This window comes from Lepidochelys olivacea (genome assembly GCF_965140295.1).
Source record: "Lepidochelys olivacea isolate rLepOli2 genome assembly, chromosome: 15".
Taxonomy (NCBI): Eukaryota; Metazoa; Chordata; order Testudines; family Cheloniidae; genus Lepidochelys; species Lepidochelys olivacea.
In genome coordinates this window covers 16,709,622-16,726,756 of record NC_140425.1, presented here as the reverse complement: position 1 = coordinate 16,726,756, position 17,135 = coordinate 16,709,622, and the positions used below count along the sequence as shown (strand labels likewise).

Sequence of the window (17,135 nt, the reverse complement as noted above, 5' to 3'; positions counted from 1 at the left end):
TGTTCATGCTTAGCTTGACAAGGAACAACAACAGAACAAGTCACTTCTTAGCCCCAGGCAGCAAAAATATTAAAAAAGAGGCAGAGAAGAGCCCAATTGTTATGAAATTCCCATGAATCACTCCTACAAAGTACAGTATTCATGCTAAATGCAAAAGGAACATACAATATGATTAGACCACTTCTTACCAGGCTGTACTTTCACCTCAGACAGAGCACTCAAACAAGCTTTCTTTCTTTCATCTCCTTTAGGGAATGGCCTGGGGAGAAAGAATTTATTTTACTTACTGAAGTCTGCCATTATTCTAGGAAGAAACTTTTTGTTTGTTTAAATGTGAAACAAACAATCTCTTACTATACTGCTGCAGCTTTATACACACTAATTCAGTATCGAGTCTGAACCTTTTCCTTTCTAAAGCCTTTTCCTTTCTAAAAACTCTTTTCTTACCTCTGTGCAGAACACTGGATAGGAAAGGTAGTCACATATTGTATAGTAGCTGGCAACAAGCCTTAGTAGTCTATTTCCCTTCTCTCCCCAGTTGAAAGGCCTCCTGGACTATAATTTTATTTTCTAAGTTTGTGTGGGCAAGTGAAGCTAGCACCCTAGCAATCTGATGGCAAATGCACTGCATGTTTGCCAAGCATAAGATATAAAACAGATCCTTAAATGGCTGAGCTACATGCCCACAATACATGATCACAGGAGGAACAGCTTCTTATATGCGCAGGCTCCAAGTCCTTTTCAGAACTGCCCAGGAAATACTTGGATTCAAAGCCCTCTCAAAGGCCTGCACCCCTTCTCAGTGCTCGTAGTTTATACCGTACCAAACTGTGCGCAATTATAAATGGCCTTTCCCTGGCAGTCATAGAAAAGCTCTACAGAACAACTTAACATGATTAATGTGAAGCTGCCCAGACAAAACAGGAAATCTGCCTTTATGCCAAATAATACATACACTCTAAACCAAGATTCTTGAATTCTCAATCCAGGCTCCCATTCAGCACAAGGGGAAGCAAGTACTTTGCAACACTTAACAGTGACTCTGGTTGATCAAACAATGAATTTATAAGTTCCAGAGTTCTGTTCAGCCACGGATAATCACAGCTGTGATTTGAGGCAAGAAGAGTAATAAGGCTTAACATGGGGAAAACTGGAGGGGATGCACAATCTCTGATAAGACTGCTGATTTCACCCTCCCCAAGAAAAACATTTCTTCCCCTGCTGCAGAACCTTGGCTCAGACAGTGTTGCACATCTAAGATGACAAAACATTTCTGAACATCCCAGGAGTTTCCACAATCCATCCACATAGGGTAAACTTTCAAGTATTGCAACTGGGGAAAGGTGAAGGATGTGAAAATATTACATATGTCCTACCGTGCAGGAATTGTGGTTGTATGGGGAAAGAGGGGGAGGGAAAGTTTTGGGTTAGAGGGATTATAGATTATAGAGGTTATAGGTATTATATAATGGTAAAGATTAAATTCTGGCATTTTTTTAAAAAACATGGTAAAAGTTCAATTTTTTTTTCAGAGCAAGATAAGGAGAATGATTCTTTATAGAAACAACTCCTGTAAATAGATAAATTACTATGATTATTCATAAGAATTCCACATAGCAAATGGCTAAACAGTTTGAGTTACAACATATAGTACAAAAGGTGATATCACCTTAAAACGGTCTCCTGTTTTAACAGCAAAATGCCAAAAACATAGAAAAGATTGGTACCAACAGAACTGAAGCCAAGGTTTTGGAATATTCCATTGTTCACTGTAATTATTTTTTGCTTAATGTGTGAAATATCAATCTGAACAGCAGGAGACTGAAAACTTTGATTAATGAAAGATTTTTTTTCTTGGTTTGGATGTTACATAGAGGATTAGGATAAATAGCAGAAATTCTGATGTTTCTTTCCTTGCTCAAGGAACTAATGAAGGCCTGGTCTATACACAGTTTTTGTAGCAATTTCAGTATTTTGGTTGTGCAGGTGGTGGGGGGCTGGAATGATTTTATACTGATAGATATAGGTGAAGCATCCCCTAGCGTGGATGTGATGACTGTATACGGATATAAAAAAAAGTTTCTTACCTGTAAAGTAAATGTTGTTCTTAGAGATGTGTTATGCAGATGTATATTCCTCTGAAGGTATATGTGCACCCGATGCACAAGAGTAAATCGAATGCAGAAGTGATTGCCACCTAGAAACACGGTCCTCATAGACAGTAAAGGTAATGAGGCTGTCACCATAAGTCCAAAGGAGGATCCTATCTGTTTGGAGAGGACTAGTCTGAGATCCCATATAGGTTCAGGATCAGACACAGGAGGGTAAGTGTTGAGTAAACCTTTCAAGTATCAGGAAACCAGATGGTGAGAGAAAATGGAAAACCCTGGTGGATGTAATGTAGATATGGAAGCCAGGAGAACTCTCACAGAACTAATCGAAAGGCCTGATGATATCAGGTGCAACAGATAGTCCAGCATGTCTAACCTCTGGGTGATGGAGCAGTAAGTGTTGAGATTGTGCCCAAATTAAAAATCTCTTCCTCTTTGCTGTGCATGTGGCTGTAGTGGAATATTTTCTGCTGTTCACCAAGATGGTCTGAATGTCTTGGAAGCATGATTTCTCATTAGAATTTAACCAGAGATCATCCATGTTGTGAAGTGGAGAGACTGGAGGTTGGGATGAAGAGACCTGCCCTGGTTCTGAGAGAGGAGATCCTTGACTAGAGGAAAAGTCATCAGTGACCGGATGGAGAGGTGATGCAGATCCAGGGCCATGCCAGTGGCAGGAGGATTAATGTTGATTTGTCTCTTTTCAGCTTCCTGAGTATCCCTGGAAAGAGAGGAACCAGGAGGAAAGCATATTGAAATTGACTGGACCGAGGGAGAAGGAAAGCATCTGTGATGGAGCCCAGGCCGTGGCCTGCCGTGGGGCAAAATCTCCTCCATCTGTTGTTCAGGTTGGTGGCGAACAAGTCTATTACCGGGTACTCACAGGGAGAAAATCTAGAGGAGAATGTCCTTTCTGACTGACCACTTGTGTTGGGCTACAAAATCCCTGATGAGGGAATCCCCAGTTGTTTCTCTCACTCCTAGAAAGAGAACAGCTTCAGGGAGACGCAGTTTCTTACACACAGGTTCCATAGGAGGATGGCATCCTGGCATAGCTGAGATGATCTTGCACCTTTCTGCTTGTTCAGGTAAAACATGGCGGTGTTGTCCACAAAAAACTTCCATCATCTGGGTCTTGATGGTGGACAAACATCTCAAAGGCTTGATGAACAGCTCTGAGTTCCAGTACATTGAAATGGAAAGAAACTTCCTGGGGTGACCAAAGAGCTTGTGCCTGAAGCTGACTGAGATGGGTCTCCCAGTCTTTGGTAGATCCATTCATTACCAGAGTCATAATTGGTTCTGGGGACAGAGATGAAACTCCTTTGCATACATTCTGTGGATCTAACCACCAATTCAGAGTCTGAAGCACTTGAGCAGGTACACAAATCCGCGTGTTCAGAGGGTGACTAGAAGGACGATACACTGATTGGAGCCAGGACTGCAGACAGCGAAGGTGAAGTCTGACATGTGAAGTTTCCTCAGTGCATGAAGTCATGTGGCCCAGGAGCTGTAGGCAGGCACACACGGATGATGTTGCGGCTTTCAAGAAAGGCTACAGAGCGAAACCTTTCCCCTAAGAAGGTTAGCCAGAGGGTTCATGGCATCAAGGTCTGCACCCATGAAAGTTATACACTGTGTTGATTGTAATTTGTCCTTTTTTTTCTTTTCAGGCCCAGACGAAAGAACACCTGTCTGATGACAGGGATGCTGTTTTGGACCTGGTCACTAAACGTTCCACAAACTAGCCAATCATCCAGGTAAGGAAATTTCAGAATGGTTAAACGGCACTGGTAAGCCGCTACCACCACTGTTGCACAAGAGTCTCTCAGGGTGCGCACAGCATGGTCCATTTTGTTGGGAGATGGTTTAAGATCCTTTGAGGAGTAAATCTTCTGTTGCATTTTGCAACTCCTTTGGAATGCCAGAAGACTGCAGCCAGGAAGAGCACCTAATGGAAATCACAGTGGCCACTGACCATGAATTCGTATCAGCAATGTCAACAGCTGCTTGAAGGAACGTTCAGGCTGTGAAGTGACCTCAAATTAAGCTTCAAACTGTCCCTTATATTCCTCTGGCAACTTGTCAGCAAACTTAGAAATTGCAGAAAAAAAAATGTATTTAGATAAAAGCCCGATAGTTAGCCACCCGTTTTTGGAAGAGCAATGATGGAATAAGCCTTTTGACCCTATAAATCCAGTCCCTTGAATTCCTGGTCTTCGGGAGTGGCTTTAGGATGGGACTGACGAGACTACTCATTAGCAGCCATGACCACAAGGAACTGGGAACTGGGTCGGTTAAAAAAATAATCAAAATCTTGTTGAGGGATTTGATATCATCTGTCCACTCCCTTGGCCACAGATGGTATACAGCAGGGCTTCTCAACACTTTTCTTTCTGAGGCCCCCACTCCCCAATATGACATAAAAACTCCAGGGCCCAGCACAGGGGGAGGGGGTGCTCAGGGCTTCAGTGGGGCACCAGGGCTTCTCTCCCCCTCCGGGATGCCGGGGCTCTGAGCTTTCTGCCCTGGGCCCCAGCCAGTCTAATGCTGGCCCTGCTTTGTGGACCCCCTGTTGAGAACGGCTAGTGTAGAGGTTAGGGTCTGTCACAAGGGTTTTCATTGGCTCCAGCAAGGCTTCATTGATGGGCAAGGCAACCCTTCCCGGGGCAGGAGTCTGTAAAATACCACAGAGTGCGCGTGGGTTTTCCTTACACAAGTACCACCTGCACTACTACGGAAGTAACTACCCTCCTCCCGAGTCCTGGAAGATCTTACAGTCCTCTGGCAGGGAGATGCTGACTCTGAAATAGCTTCTTCATCTGGAGAGGATGATGAAATATGGAGGGAGAACATCCAGAGGTTCCTCTATTATTTCTCCTTCCTCTATAGGGTCTAGTACAGTGGGTAGAGGGATGGTAGCAATACTCTGGGGAGAGGTTTCCTGCACGGGGAAAGTCTCCTCCTCCCCCAGTGCGGAGTCCAAAGAATAAGTGTAGATTTCTTCAGAATAGGGAGGAGCGGTCCCCATTGGGGTTCGAGGTGGTCTGGGTATGGGTGGCACCTGGGGATCCAACAAAACTTAGGGTTGAGGTGGCTGGAATGCCAACAAAATGATCGGGGCTGGAATAATCGGCCGAAGAGACTGTGCTGTCTTTGGAGGAGTCAGGCGTTCTGAATGAACCACTGTACTGATGATGCTAAGTGCACCGGCAGTGCTGAGGGTGTCAGCAATACTGATAGGTTTCAGAGTAGCAGCCGTGTTATACTGATGAAACCAAGTGGACCACCAGTGCCTAAGATACCTTAAGCGGAGCAGATTGTAGTAAAGGAGGGTCCAGTAGGGGGAGACAGAGAACATCCCTTGCCAACAAGGCGGCCAGCGGACCAGGGGATACCGAAACAAGTAAGTGTTTGTCCGGCAGTGCTGAGATAGACAGGATACGTTGGAATTTTGAAAAGGAACACAGTAAGGGTGAAGACACCAGTCTTAACAGCCCCAGAGGGGCAAGAGTCAATGGTGCCACCTCAGACAGAGCCGGTGGTTGTCTAGATTTGTGGTGGCTTGAACCAGTACCAGAGGACTTACTGGAAGTCTTTTCAGGAGAAGACCTAGATTTTGAGCGCTTATAAGAGGCTAATGGTGAGGGCAAAGGGTGACGTTTCTAACCAGACTTGCACGTCAAATCATGGGCAGCTGGAGGGACGCTCCCCATGGACTCTGAATCTGCTACTTGGCAGTCGGGGCTTGGTTCTGATGCTGGGTGCATCACCTCCTTCATAAAGTGAACTTTGAGGTAGAAAGCCCTCTTTTTCTTTTTTTTTTTTGTGCTGGTGGGGAAGGAGGTACAAATGGGGCATTCGTCTCTCACAAGGCCCTCACCAAGGCAAATCAGGCCACTCTTGTGCCTATCCATAACAGGGAAAACAGCCCTGCACATTGCATGCTGCTTGAAACCTAGGGATATTTTTGTAATAAAGTCCATTAGGGTACCTATACCAAACACTATAACTGAACTACTGAATGCATCCGATGAAGTGAGCTGTAGCACACGAAAGCTTATGCTCAAATACATTTGTTAGTCTCTAAGGTGCCACAAGTATTCCTTTTCTTTTTGCGGATACAGACTAAGCCCTGGTCTACACTAGGACTTTAGGTCGAATTTAGCAGCGTTAAATCGATGTAAACCTGCACCCGTCCACACAATGAAGCCCTTTATTTCGACTTAAAGGGCTCTTAAAATCGATTTCCTTACTCCACCCCTGACAAGTGGATTAGCGCTTAAATCGACGTTGCCGGCTCGAATTTGGGGTACTGTGGACACAATTCGATGGTATTGGCCTCCGGGAGCTATCCCAGAGTGCTCCATTCTGACCGCTCTGGACAGCACTCTCAACTCAGATGCACTGGCCAGGTAGACAGGAAAAGAACCGCGAACTTTTGAATCTCATTTCCTGTTTGGCCAGCGTGGCAAGCTGCAGGTGACCATGCAGAGCTCATCAGCACAGGTGACCATGATGGAGTCCCAGAATCGCAAAAGAGCTCCAGCATGGACTGAACGGGAGGTACGGGATCTGATCGCTGTTTGGGGAGAGGAATCCGTGCTATCAGAACTCCGTTCCAGTTTTCGAAATGCCAAAACCTTTGTCAAAATCTCCCAGGGCATGAAGGACAGAGGCCATAACAGGGACCCGAAGCAGTGCCATGTGAAACTGAAGGAGCTGAGGCAAGCCTACCAGAAAACCAGAGAGGCGAACAGCCGCTCTGGGTCAGAGCCCCAAACATGCCGCTTCTATGATGAGCTGCATGCCATTTTAGGGGGTTCAGCCACCACTACCCCAGCCGTGTTGTTTGACTCCTTCAATGGAGATGGAGGCAATACGGAAGCAGGTTTTGGGGACGAAGAAGATGATGATGAGGAGGAGGTTGTAGATAGCTCACAGCAAGCAAGCGGAGAAACCGGTTTTCCCGACAGCCAGGAACTGTTTCTCACCCTAGACCTGGAGCCAGTACCCCCCGAACCCACCCAAGGCTGCCTCCTGGACCCAGCAGGTGGAGAAGGGACCTCTGGTGAGTGTACCTTTTAAAATACTATACATGGTTTAAAAGCAAGCATGTGAAAGGATTACTTTGCCCTGGCATTTGCGGTTCTCCTAGATGTAGTCCTAAAGCCTTTGCAAAAGGTTTCTGGGGAGGGCAGCCTTATTGCGTCCTTCATGGTAGGACACTTTACCACTCCAGGCCAGTAACACGTACTCGGGAATCATTGTAGAACAAAGCATTGCAGTGTATGTTTGCTGGCATTCAAACAACATCCGTTCTTTATCTCTCTGTGTTATCCTCAGGAGAGTGAGATATAATTCATGGTCACCTGGTTGAAATAGAGTGCTTTTCTTCAGGGGACACTCAGAGGAGCCCATTCCTGCTGGGCTGTTTGCCTGTGGCTAAACAGAAATGTTCCCCGCTGTTAGCCACAGGGAGGGGGGACGGTTGAGGGGGTAGTCACGCGGTGGAAGGAGGCAAAATGTGACCTTGTAACGAAAGCACATGTGCTATGTATGTAATGTTAACAGCAAGGTTTACCCTGAAAGAGTGTAGCCACTGTTTTATAAAATGTGTCTTTTTAAATACCGCTGTCCCTTTTTTTTCCCTCCACCAGCTGCATGTGTTTCAATGATCACAGGATCTTCTCCTTCCCAGAGGCTAGTGAAGCTTAGAAAGAAAAAAAAAAAAAACACACTTGCGATGAAATGTTCTCTGAGCTCATGCTGTCCTCCCACACTGACAGAGCACAGACAAATGCGTGGAGGCAAATAATGTCAGAGTGCAGGAAAGCACAAAATGACGGGGAGGAGAGGTGGCGGGCTGAAGAGAGTAAGTGGCGGGCTGAAGAGAGTAAGTGGCGGGCTGAAGAGAGGGCTGAAGCTCAAATGTGGCGGCAGCGTGATGAGAAGAGGCAGGATTCAATGCTGAGGCTGCTGCAGGACCAAACCAGTATGCTCCAGTGTATGGTTGAGCTGCAGCAAAGGCAGCTGGAGCACAGACTGCCACTGCTGCCCCTCTGTAACCAACCGCCCTCCTCCCCAAGTTCCATAGCCTCCACACCCAGACGCCCAAGAACGCGGTGGGGGGGCCTCCGGCCAACCAGCCACTCCACCACAGAGGATTGCCCAAAAAAAAGAAGGCTGTCATTCAATAAATTTTAAAGTTGTAAACTTTTAAAGTGCTGTGCTTAAAGTGCTGTGTGGCATTTTCCTTCCCTCCTCCACCACCCCTCCTGGGCTACCTTGGTAGTCATCCCCCTATTTGTGTGATGAATGAATAAAGAATGCATGAATGTGAAGCAACAATGACTTTATTGCCTCTGCAAGCGGTGATTGAAGGGAGGAGGGGCGGGTGGTTAGCTTACAGGGAAGTAGAGTGAACCAAGGGGCGGGGGGTTTCATCAAGGAGAAACAAACAGAACTTTCACACCGTAGCCTGGCCAGTCATGAAACTGGTTTTCAAAGCTTCTCTGATGCATACCGCGCCCTCCTGTGCTCTTCTAACCGCCCTGGTGTCTGGCTGCGCGTGACCAGCAGCCAGGCGATTTGCCTCAACCTCCCACCCCGCCATAAACGTCTCCCCCTTACTCTCACAGATATTGTGGAGCACACAGCAAGCAGTAATAACAGTGGGAATATTGGTTTCGCTGAGGTCTAAGCGAGTCAGTAAACTGCGCCATCGCGCCTTTAAACGTCCAAATGCACATTCTAACACCATTCTGCACTTGCTCAGCCTGTAGTTGAACAGCTCCTGACTACTGTCCTGGCTGCCTGTGTACGGCTTCATGAGCCATGGCATTAAGGGGTAGGCTGGGTCCCCAAGGATACATATAGGCATTTCAACATCCCCAACAGTTATTTTCTGGTCTGGGAATAAAGTCCCTTCCTGCAGCTTTTGAAACAGACCAGAGTTCCTGAAGATGCGAGCATCATGCACCTTTCCCGGCCATCCCACGTTGATGTTGGTGAAACGTCCCTTGTGATCCACCAGAGCTTGCAGCACTATCGAAAAGTACCCCTTGCGGTTTATGTACTCAGCGGCTTGGTGCTCCGGTGCCAAGATAGGGATATGGGTTCCGTCTATAGCCCCACCACAGTTAGGGAATCCCATTGCAGCAAAGCCATCCACTATGACCTGCACATTTCCCAGGGTCACTACCCTTGATATCAGCAGATCTTTGATTGCGTGGGCTACTTGCATCACAGCAGCCCCCACAGTAGATTTGCCCACTCCAAATTGATTCCCAACTGACCGGTAGCTGTCTGGCGTTGCAAGCTTCCACAGGGCTATCGCCACTCGCTTCTCAACTGTGAGGGCTGCTCTCATCTTGGTATTCATGCGCCTCAGGGCAGGGGAAAGCAAGTCACAAAGTTCCATGAAAGTGCCCTTACGCATGCGAAAGTTTCGCAGCCACTGGGAATCGTCCCAGACCTGCAACACTATGCAGTCCCACCAGTCTGTGCTTGTTTCCCGAGCCCAGAATCGGCGTTCCACAGCATGAACCTGCCCCATTAGCACCATGATGCATGCATTGGCAGGGCCCATGCTTTCAGAGAAATCTGTGTCCATGTCCTGATCACTCACGTGACCGCGCTGACATCGCCTCCTCGCCTGGTATCGCTTTGCCAGGTTCTGGTGCTGCATATACTGCTGGATAATGCGTGTGGTGTTTAATGTGCTCCTAATTGCCAAAGTGAGCTGAGCGGCCTCCATGCTTGCCTTGGTATGGCGTCCGCACAGAAAAAAGGCGCGGAACAATTGTCTGCCGTTGCTCTGACGGAGGGAGGGGCGACTGACAACACGGCTTACAGGGTTGGCTTCAGGGAGCTAAAATCAACAAAGGGGGTGTCTTTACATCAAGGAGTATTTCAGGTAGGACTTCACGGAGGGTTCCAATAAGAAATGGTGCACCTAAGTTATCGTTCTTATTGGAACAAGGAGGTTAGCCTGGCCTCTGATTGATACATGGCTAGATTTACCTCGCTGCACCTTCTGTGAGTGACTGCAGTGTGACCTAGAAGAGTGAGTCCCCTAGACAGGGGAGGGGGGAAGCAAATGAGTACAAAACAAATCTGGTCTATTTCTTGTTTTGATTTACTCCATCTATCTTTTACATCTTTGGCTGGCAGCAGACGGTGCAGAAGGACTGCATGCCATCCACATCTCATGGCTGCTCGGCAGAAGATGGTACAGTACGACTGCTAGCAGTCTGTATTGCCTGCCCGCTCATCATAAGACGGTTCAATAGGACTGACTGCAGGACTAAAGAGAATGACCTGCTCAAGTCACTCCAAATTTAGTCCCTGCGCCCATGTCTGCCCAGGCGCTCCCAGCCGACGTGGCCAGGAGCACCTCAGACATGACGATGACGGCTACCAGTCGTACTGTACCGTCTGCTACCACAAGGCAAGGGGTTGCTGCTACTGTGTAGCAATGCCGTACCGCGTCTGCCGTCACCCAGGGTGACGGTTACCTGAGCGGGCTCCATGCTTGCCGTGGTATGGCGTCTGCACAGGTAACTCAGGAAAAAAGGCGCGAAACGATTGTCTGCCCTTGCTTTCACAGAGGGAGGGAGGGAGGGAACAGGGGCCTGACGATATGTACCCAGAACCACCCGCGACAATGTTTTAGCCCCATCAGGCATTGGGATCTCAACCCAGAATTCCCAATGGGCAGCGGAGACTGCGGGAACTGTGGGATAGATACCCACAGTGCAACGCTCCGGAAGTCGACTCTAGCCTCGGTACTGTGGAAGCACTCCGCCGAGTTAATGCACTTAATGCACTTAGAGCATTTTCTGTGGGGACACACACACTCGAATATATAAAACCGATTTCTAAAAAACCGACTTCTATAAATTCGACCTTATTCCGTAGTGTAGACATACCCTTACACAGTTGCTACTCTGAAATATGTACACTATAGGAATTTTGAAACACTTGCTAACTGAAGCAAATGTTATAGGGAGCCCCAACTCTCACAACAGATGGTGAGAAGGAACTGAGAGGGAGGAAGTGAATACACCCCTTTTATGTCCTCCTCTGAGAGGATGAGGAAAGCAGGGACTTATGCACCACCTGCTGGCAAAAGTTTCTGACTCAGGTGCACTGGGCGTAGATACACCCGCAGTGGAAGGCATATGTGCACAATCCCTTGAAGGAGAAAAAAGGTCTTTTATTGGCATCGCTTACTCTGTAAATGTACTAGAATAAGATATATCCAGCATAAGGACCTTCTTAACAGAATAACTGCATCTGCACTAGGGGATTGTAGTGCTTTATCTATATTGCTGTCTAAACCAAGATAGTTAAAGTGATACAAAACCTGTGTGTTGACAGGTCGTAAGCTATGTAAATAGCAAAATAGCATCAAAGGCCTGAATTAAACAAGTTCAGGCTTGTCTATTCAGGGAAATTTACCAGTATAATTATACCCCTTATAGTTCAACCACTATAACTCCTCTTATGGGCATTTGTTCCAGAATAAGAGCACCTTTTTCTGGTTTAGTTTAGACCACTTCCAAAGTGACAAACAGGCAAAATGTCTGTGTAATTACATTCCTAATTTGTTCACACAGTTACCACAACTGGAGGTGAAAACTGGATAACTGAAAACAATTATAAGTTAGCATGGAAATTTCCCAATTTTTGTACATGCAGTCATAGCAAATGTCTGCGGACATTAAGCATGAAATTGCACACTTAATGTAGAAGTCAAGCACCTGAAAGGCGTTCTTTATGGTATTCAGCTAGGTGGTACAGTGGGTTACTGCACCAGATTTTCATTTCTGGAGACCAGAGTATAGCACTTAGGACATTCAAATCATTCGAGGTCACATCTTCATTCACATCTGTGCCCTTTACAACCCCCCTCCCCCCACGCGATCCAGAACATTATCTGAACTCTTTGCTTAAGAGGTGCCTGGAATGGAGTAGAAGATGGAAGTGCCTGCAAAACGCCTACCTGGTTAAAGCCAGTGCTATTAAGCTATTTACTCATAACTTTAAAACAATAAAAATGAGTGGGACATTCACTCAGGCACCAAAGCTTTCAGGAGCTAAGACAGAAATGGCCTCTTTAAGCCATCCCAACGTATCCAACCTTTCAACACACACAAAAAAGTCTCCTAATGTCTGGTGACTCCTGCGACAGCTGTACCACTTGGCCTGAACTTCCTGTATTAACAAATGTTAATGTTGGTTAACAATTAGCAACATTTTAAAAAGTAAAACCAATTCATTTACAGGGAAGATACTCTGCATTACTTTTGCTATTTTCTGTGTCAGAGAATGTTTTAAAATGTTTAACAAAAGCGCACGCTTAGGTTACGAGCTTGCGTGCTGAGCCACTGCCATCCTCTGGCAAACTTTAAAAAAAAGTTACATTAGGTACTTTCGCTGCACTTCCTTCCTATTGTTACTATTGGGTTCCAGAACCTCTGTGAACAGAAGCTTCACGTTCATTAACTGATAACAAAATCCAGTGTGAGACATCACAATCTATCTCCATTAAAGCTGGTCTGCTGCTCCAGAAACAACGAATTGTAACAGCACTTTATGAGTAAGACAGAACACGTCAAGGCTACGTATTCAGGATAAAGCTTCTATTTACAGTACACATAGAAATGCGTTTGTGAAGAGAGACATTTTCACGGAGATTTTAGTAAAATATAACGTGTATCATTTGCTGGAGCACATCTGTGGTTCTTTAAATCCAAAACAAAATGTTTCCAGCAAGTTGTAATTTGCAGAAAATAATGGAAAACCCTGACATACCTACATACTTCAGTGCTGCTTTTCCTGCGTGAAGCGACTTTCCTGCTAACTTTCCAGAAGAATGCCTCTAACCTATCCAAATGCCCATTTTAATGAGGCGGGTGACACTAACTAGGCCTGTGGGACTGGTTCTACTGGCGCAAAAGCATCAGTTGTTTTACCATTTTCATTCCTGCCTAGCTGCACTTTCCTATGCAACGTCATTCTACCAACACTGAACTCCCAGTGCTTGCTTGCAAAACAAAGATAAATCAGATTAATTTAAAACCAAAGTTCAATCTATCACCATTTCTTTATGGCCCAAACTGCAATGCATATTTCAGATGGTGGGGTCAGTAAAACAGTCACTGCTCACTTATAGTTTACCCAGGTCTGACTAGATACTAATCTATAGAAATATAAAGCAAAACAAGCTTTTGTATCTCACTAGCACAGATCCATAATCTGCTGGGAAAATGTATTTAGCTTTTGATACACCAGTATTTTTTTTTTTAATCTCTCTGGGAATTCATGGTCTCAGATCCCATGCAAAGCAAAACTTCCTATTCAGGACAACAGTTATTTGCAGAATAGGGAGCTATACAACGGCTCATTCTCCCGAACTCCCACACTTACTTGATGATGGCTGAGACATTGGTGATTTTATTAAAGAAATCAAATTCCCGTTGGTAGAACTCCTTGGCTGGCCCAGATAATGAACTGGTCATCTCTTCTACTAGCTGCTCCAGCAGTTCCCCGATGTCAGCTGCATATGTAACCAAAAGAAGCAAGCCTGAATAAAATCTTGGGCACCTACCCAGAAAGACACAACTAATAAGAGGGAAAAAGGGAGATTTTCCTTTGAATCACAAACATAAGCATGCATGGACCTACTTCATGGAATTCCACAAGGAAAAACCCCTCAACAAAATGGGTCTTATCTGCACAAATAGAAGGTTCATAACTTCCGAGGAAAAAAAAGATGAGGGGATTCAATCTGTGAAATAAGGAATAGGAGAGATTAGGCTAATGGGCCCAAGCATGCAGTACTCACGATCTTTCTGATGTCCCTCTTCATCCAGGAAGATATTGGTTTTCATGTTCCAGATAAACTGGTGAGCCAAAAGCTGGGATTTGGCAGCCGCCCACAGGATGTATTCCCTGACATAGCCCATCTGTAACAGTACAAATTCACCATCACCACAACTTAATCCCATCAGCACCAGTGGCTAACCTTCACATCTGAATATATTTAAAGTCTGGAAAGAGAAGACAATGGCGATGTCTTTGAGTGCTTTTCTAGGAACATGAAAGGTGGCACCATGATCTGAAGGACGGGGCACTGCACTTGGAGTCAGGAAGCCTAGATTCTACTCTTGGCTCTGTCACTGACCTGTTTTTTTGGAAGAGTCATTTCAATCTCCTTGCCGGTTTCCCTTCCTCCGTTCAGGAGAGGGGTTAACTCAGTCCCTTCTAAAGTGCTTTCTGTGGCTTGAGTCTTATGACTTCAGTGGGCAAGACTTCCTGATACGATGCATTAATGCAAAGCACAGCACAATCAATGACAATAGGACATCTGGACCCACTGGCACTAAACTTGGAGAACAACTACACACGGTCACCGAAACTACTGGTTTAAGGACATTGCATGGACCAAACTATGAATAGTTTGTGGGTGGATGGGAATGCTTGCCTGGGTCTACCATAGAGCTCCGACATGAATAGGATATGACTTAGTATCTATGTAGTGCATCTGTGTACATATCACTTTGCAATGGAACAGAAGACTGCATTTTTTTAAACCTCTAGCTCCTCTCTGTTGTTCGTAATAGCTATTGACAGCTACATGCAGGGGTACAGAAAGCTTGCTCATGCAGACTCCACAGATTCTATGATGGGTTAGCGATACAAAAGAGCCTCACATCTATTGAGGGCTACTTATAAGTTTCATATACATGAGCTAAGCAGATTAAACAGGTGCCTCTGAAACAAACACACCTGTCTCTTAATTCAGAGCTAATAAAACGTCTTTTGAAAACATTCTGAACAAAATGTCTGGATCATGCAGTATTTATATGCTCTCACCTTATCGTAGCGAAGGGCTTGCACAATCTGTGGAATGTAAAATAAAATGGCATCCTAGAAAAAAGGAGAAATCAGTTAGTTTTTTGCCAGTGTCAAGGAAAAAATGTTTTTTTAAAAATGCATTGGCATCAGGAATTTCATTCTTCATTCAACTGAAAGTGCGTGCCCATTTCCATCTGCCCACACAGCTCCGGCAGAAATGCTATTAACAGGGCTGATGAACACTTAGTATTTTACGCTTGTAACTACTCTGACAAGTATTCAAAAACCCCAGCTTTACACAGTTCCAGAAACACCTTTCACTGAAAGAAAGCAGTTTTACTCATAGGAGCAGTTTGAGACACACAGAGTCTTTAAAGAAACAGACCAAGTACTCCAGCACAGAACAATGACTGACAGCAAACACATTGCAAAACAACTGAACCAAGATTATATAGGACAATCAATGCTGATTTCCAAATGCAGCTTCATCTACTTTATCTTCCCAATATAATGAGTCAATTTAACAAATTTCTTTTATTTCTTCACACTAATGAAATTAAGACATGTGGGCATACAAACCCAAGGTCCTAATTGAGCATGAGTGTGTTCTCTCCAGATCTCTCCTGGAACATAGTCTCTTACCGGAGGGAAGGACCGCAGGACTTTAACTCCATACTGAGCTGTTAGAGGATGAGGTGGGTACATGCTTGAAAAATAGGAAAGGCCAGTAGGTGGATCTGTTGGTGCCCAGCACAGAACATGGCTGAGCTCAGGTGCATCTGCATCAATTGTGTGCCATGTAACCAAGTACTGTAAGCAGAACAAGGAGCAGTATGAATTTACAGGCCCAAAATAATTTCTGGTGCAACACACACTAGGGATAAATTTGGCTCGCAATGTATAATTATAAACCCATAAGCTAGCCTGCTACAATAGAGAAAAAAAGTGATGCATGAATCTATTTGTGCAAATTAAATGTTCTACATCTTTAGATGCTGTATTAAACCGTATAAGGCATTTAATTTTCAGGCACAAACATGGTACCATTTAACCACTAACTGGTCTCAGGTTGAAAATCACCAGGTGCAGTAATTTACACATATTGAACTGGAGTTCAGGTCAACAAAAGCACTGATACAGCTGTCTAATCAAATCTCCACCGCCGCACTGTAGCTGGTCCACTGGCTATATCACTTATGAATGAATTTTAGTGTATTGTGGGCAGTTTCATACACATTGGGGAACATACTTTGTAACAAGATCTGAGCACAACTCAGCAACCACATAACCTTGTTTCCGTAACCCTCATCTGCACATCCTATTTCCCTACCTATGGCTGCAGCTCTCACTTGCTGAATCATATTCACAATTACAATGTGAGTTTTTCAGAGTAAGGACTGTGTGTTTCTGTATGTCTGTGCAGATCTTAGCAGAATTTGGGCACTGTTGTAATATAAATTACTCTTAAAATTAATTACCTTTATTGCTTCAGGTACATCACTAACAGCTCCTGGGTCCAGCCGAACCAGGCGGGTCACTTCTGTTCCAATAGCTTCAGTGTTTTTAAATCTAAGCGTAACCAGGAACGTGTATGTGTTAGTAGATCAAGGTGAGCTTCAATTCTCACTTCTATTTGTGTGAAGAGAACAGTTAGAAACAGGAACACACATGCTTTAACAGAAATACCCCAAATAAAATCCATGTACAATAAGAGACAAACATGCTGGCAAAACTTACAAGTTGGTCGGAAACATCTAACCTCATTCTGCTAGCGTTTCTCTTCACACCACTAGTTGGCTCAGCCAGTTACAAACTTCCTGGATGAAGAATTCTCTGTGGAACTATGGAAGCCTGTCTCCACAGCTTTGCTTGTATTGCAAGAGGCAAAGTACTTCCTTTTCCTTCAGGGGCTAAGCTAGCTACTTCTGTTGTCTTACTTGTTTTAAGGCTCAAACCAATTTAAGGCTAGAACAAACACTCTTTTCAAAGAGCTTTCTAATACACTTAACTCTATGCCCACTGGCCAGTGAAACAGTGTGAAGTTGGTTTAGTTGGAATGGTCTTCAAACATTACATCTGGGCTTTATGGTAAAAGAATTGAACTCAGGCTCCATTAAAGCCTCCAAATTACTACTGAAATGGGTTACAATCTTCAGC

At 45.0% G+C, this 17,135-nt stretch overlaps 1 protein-coding gene across 2 annotated transcripts in view; it reads right to left on the bottom strand.

Moving 5' to 3' along the window:
• PI4KA (phosphatidylinositol 4-kinase alpha) overlaps positions 1 to 17,135 on the bottom strand; it is a 98,722-nt gene that overhangs the window by 11,857 nt on the left and 69,730 nt on the right. For both annotated transcript variants that reach the window (XM_084649148.1, XM_084649149.1), the window contains exons 40-45: positions 16,457 to 16,547; positions 15,621 to 15,788; positions 14,997 to 15,050; positions 13,966 to 14,086; positions 13,548 to 13,677; positions 189 to 259 (exon numbers count right to left, since the gene is read on the bottom strand). In XM_084649148.1, the coding sequence (XP_084505274.1) occupies positions 189 to 259; positions 13,548 to 13,677; positions 13,966 to 14,086; positions 14,997 to 15,050; positions 15,621 to 15,788; positions 16,457 to 16,547 (635 nt within the window). The remainder of the gene's footprint in view (positions 1 to 188; positions 260 to 13,547; positions 13,678 to 13,965; positions 14,087 to 14,996; positions 15,051 to 15,620; positions 15,789 to 16,456; positions 16,548 to 17,135) is intronic.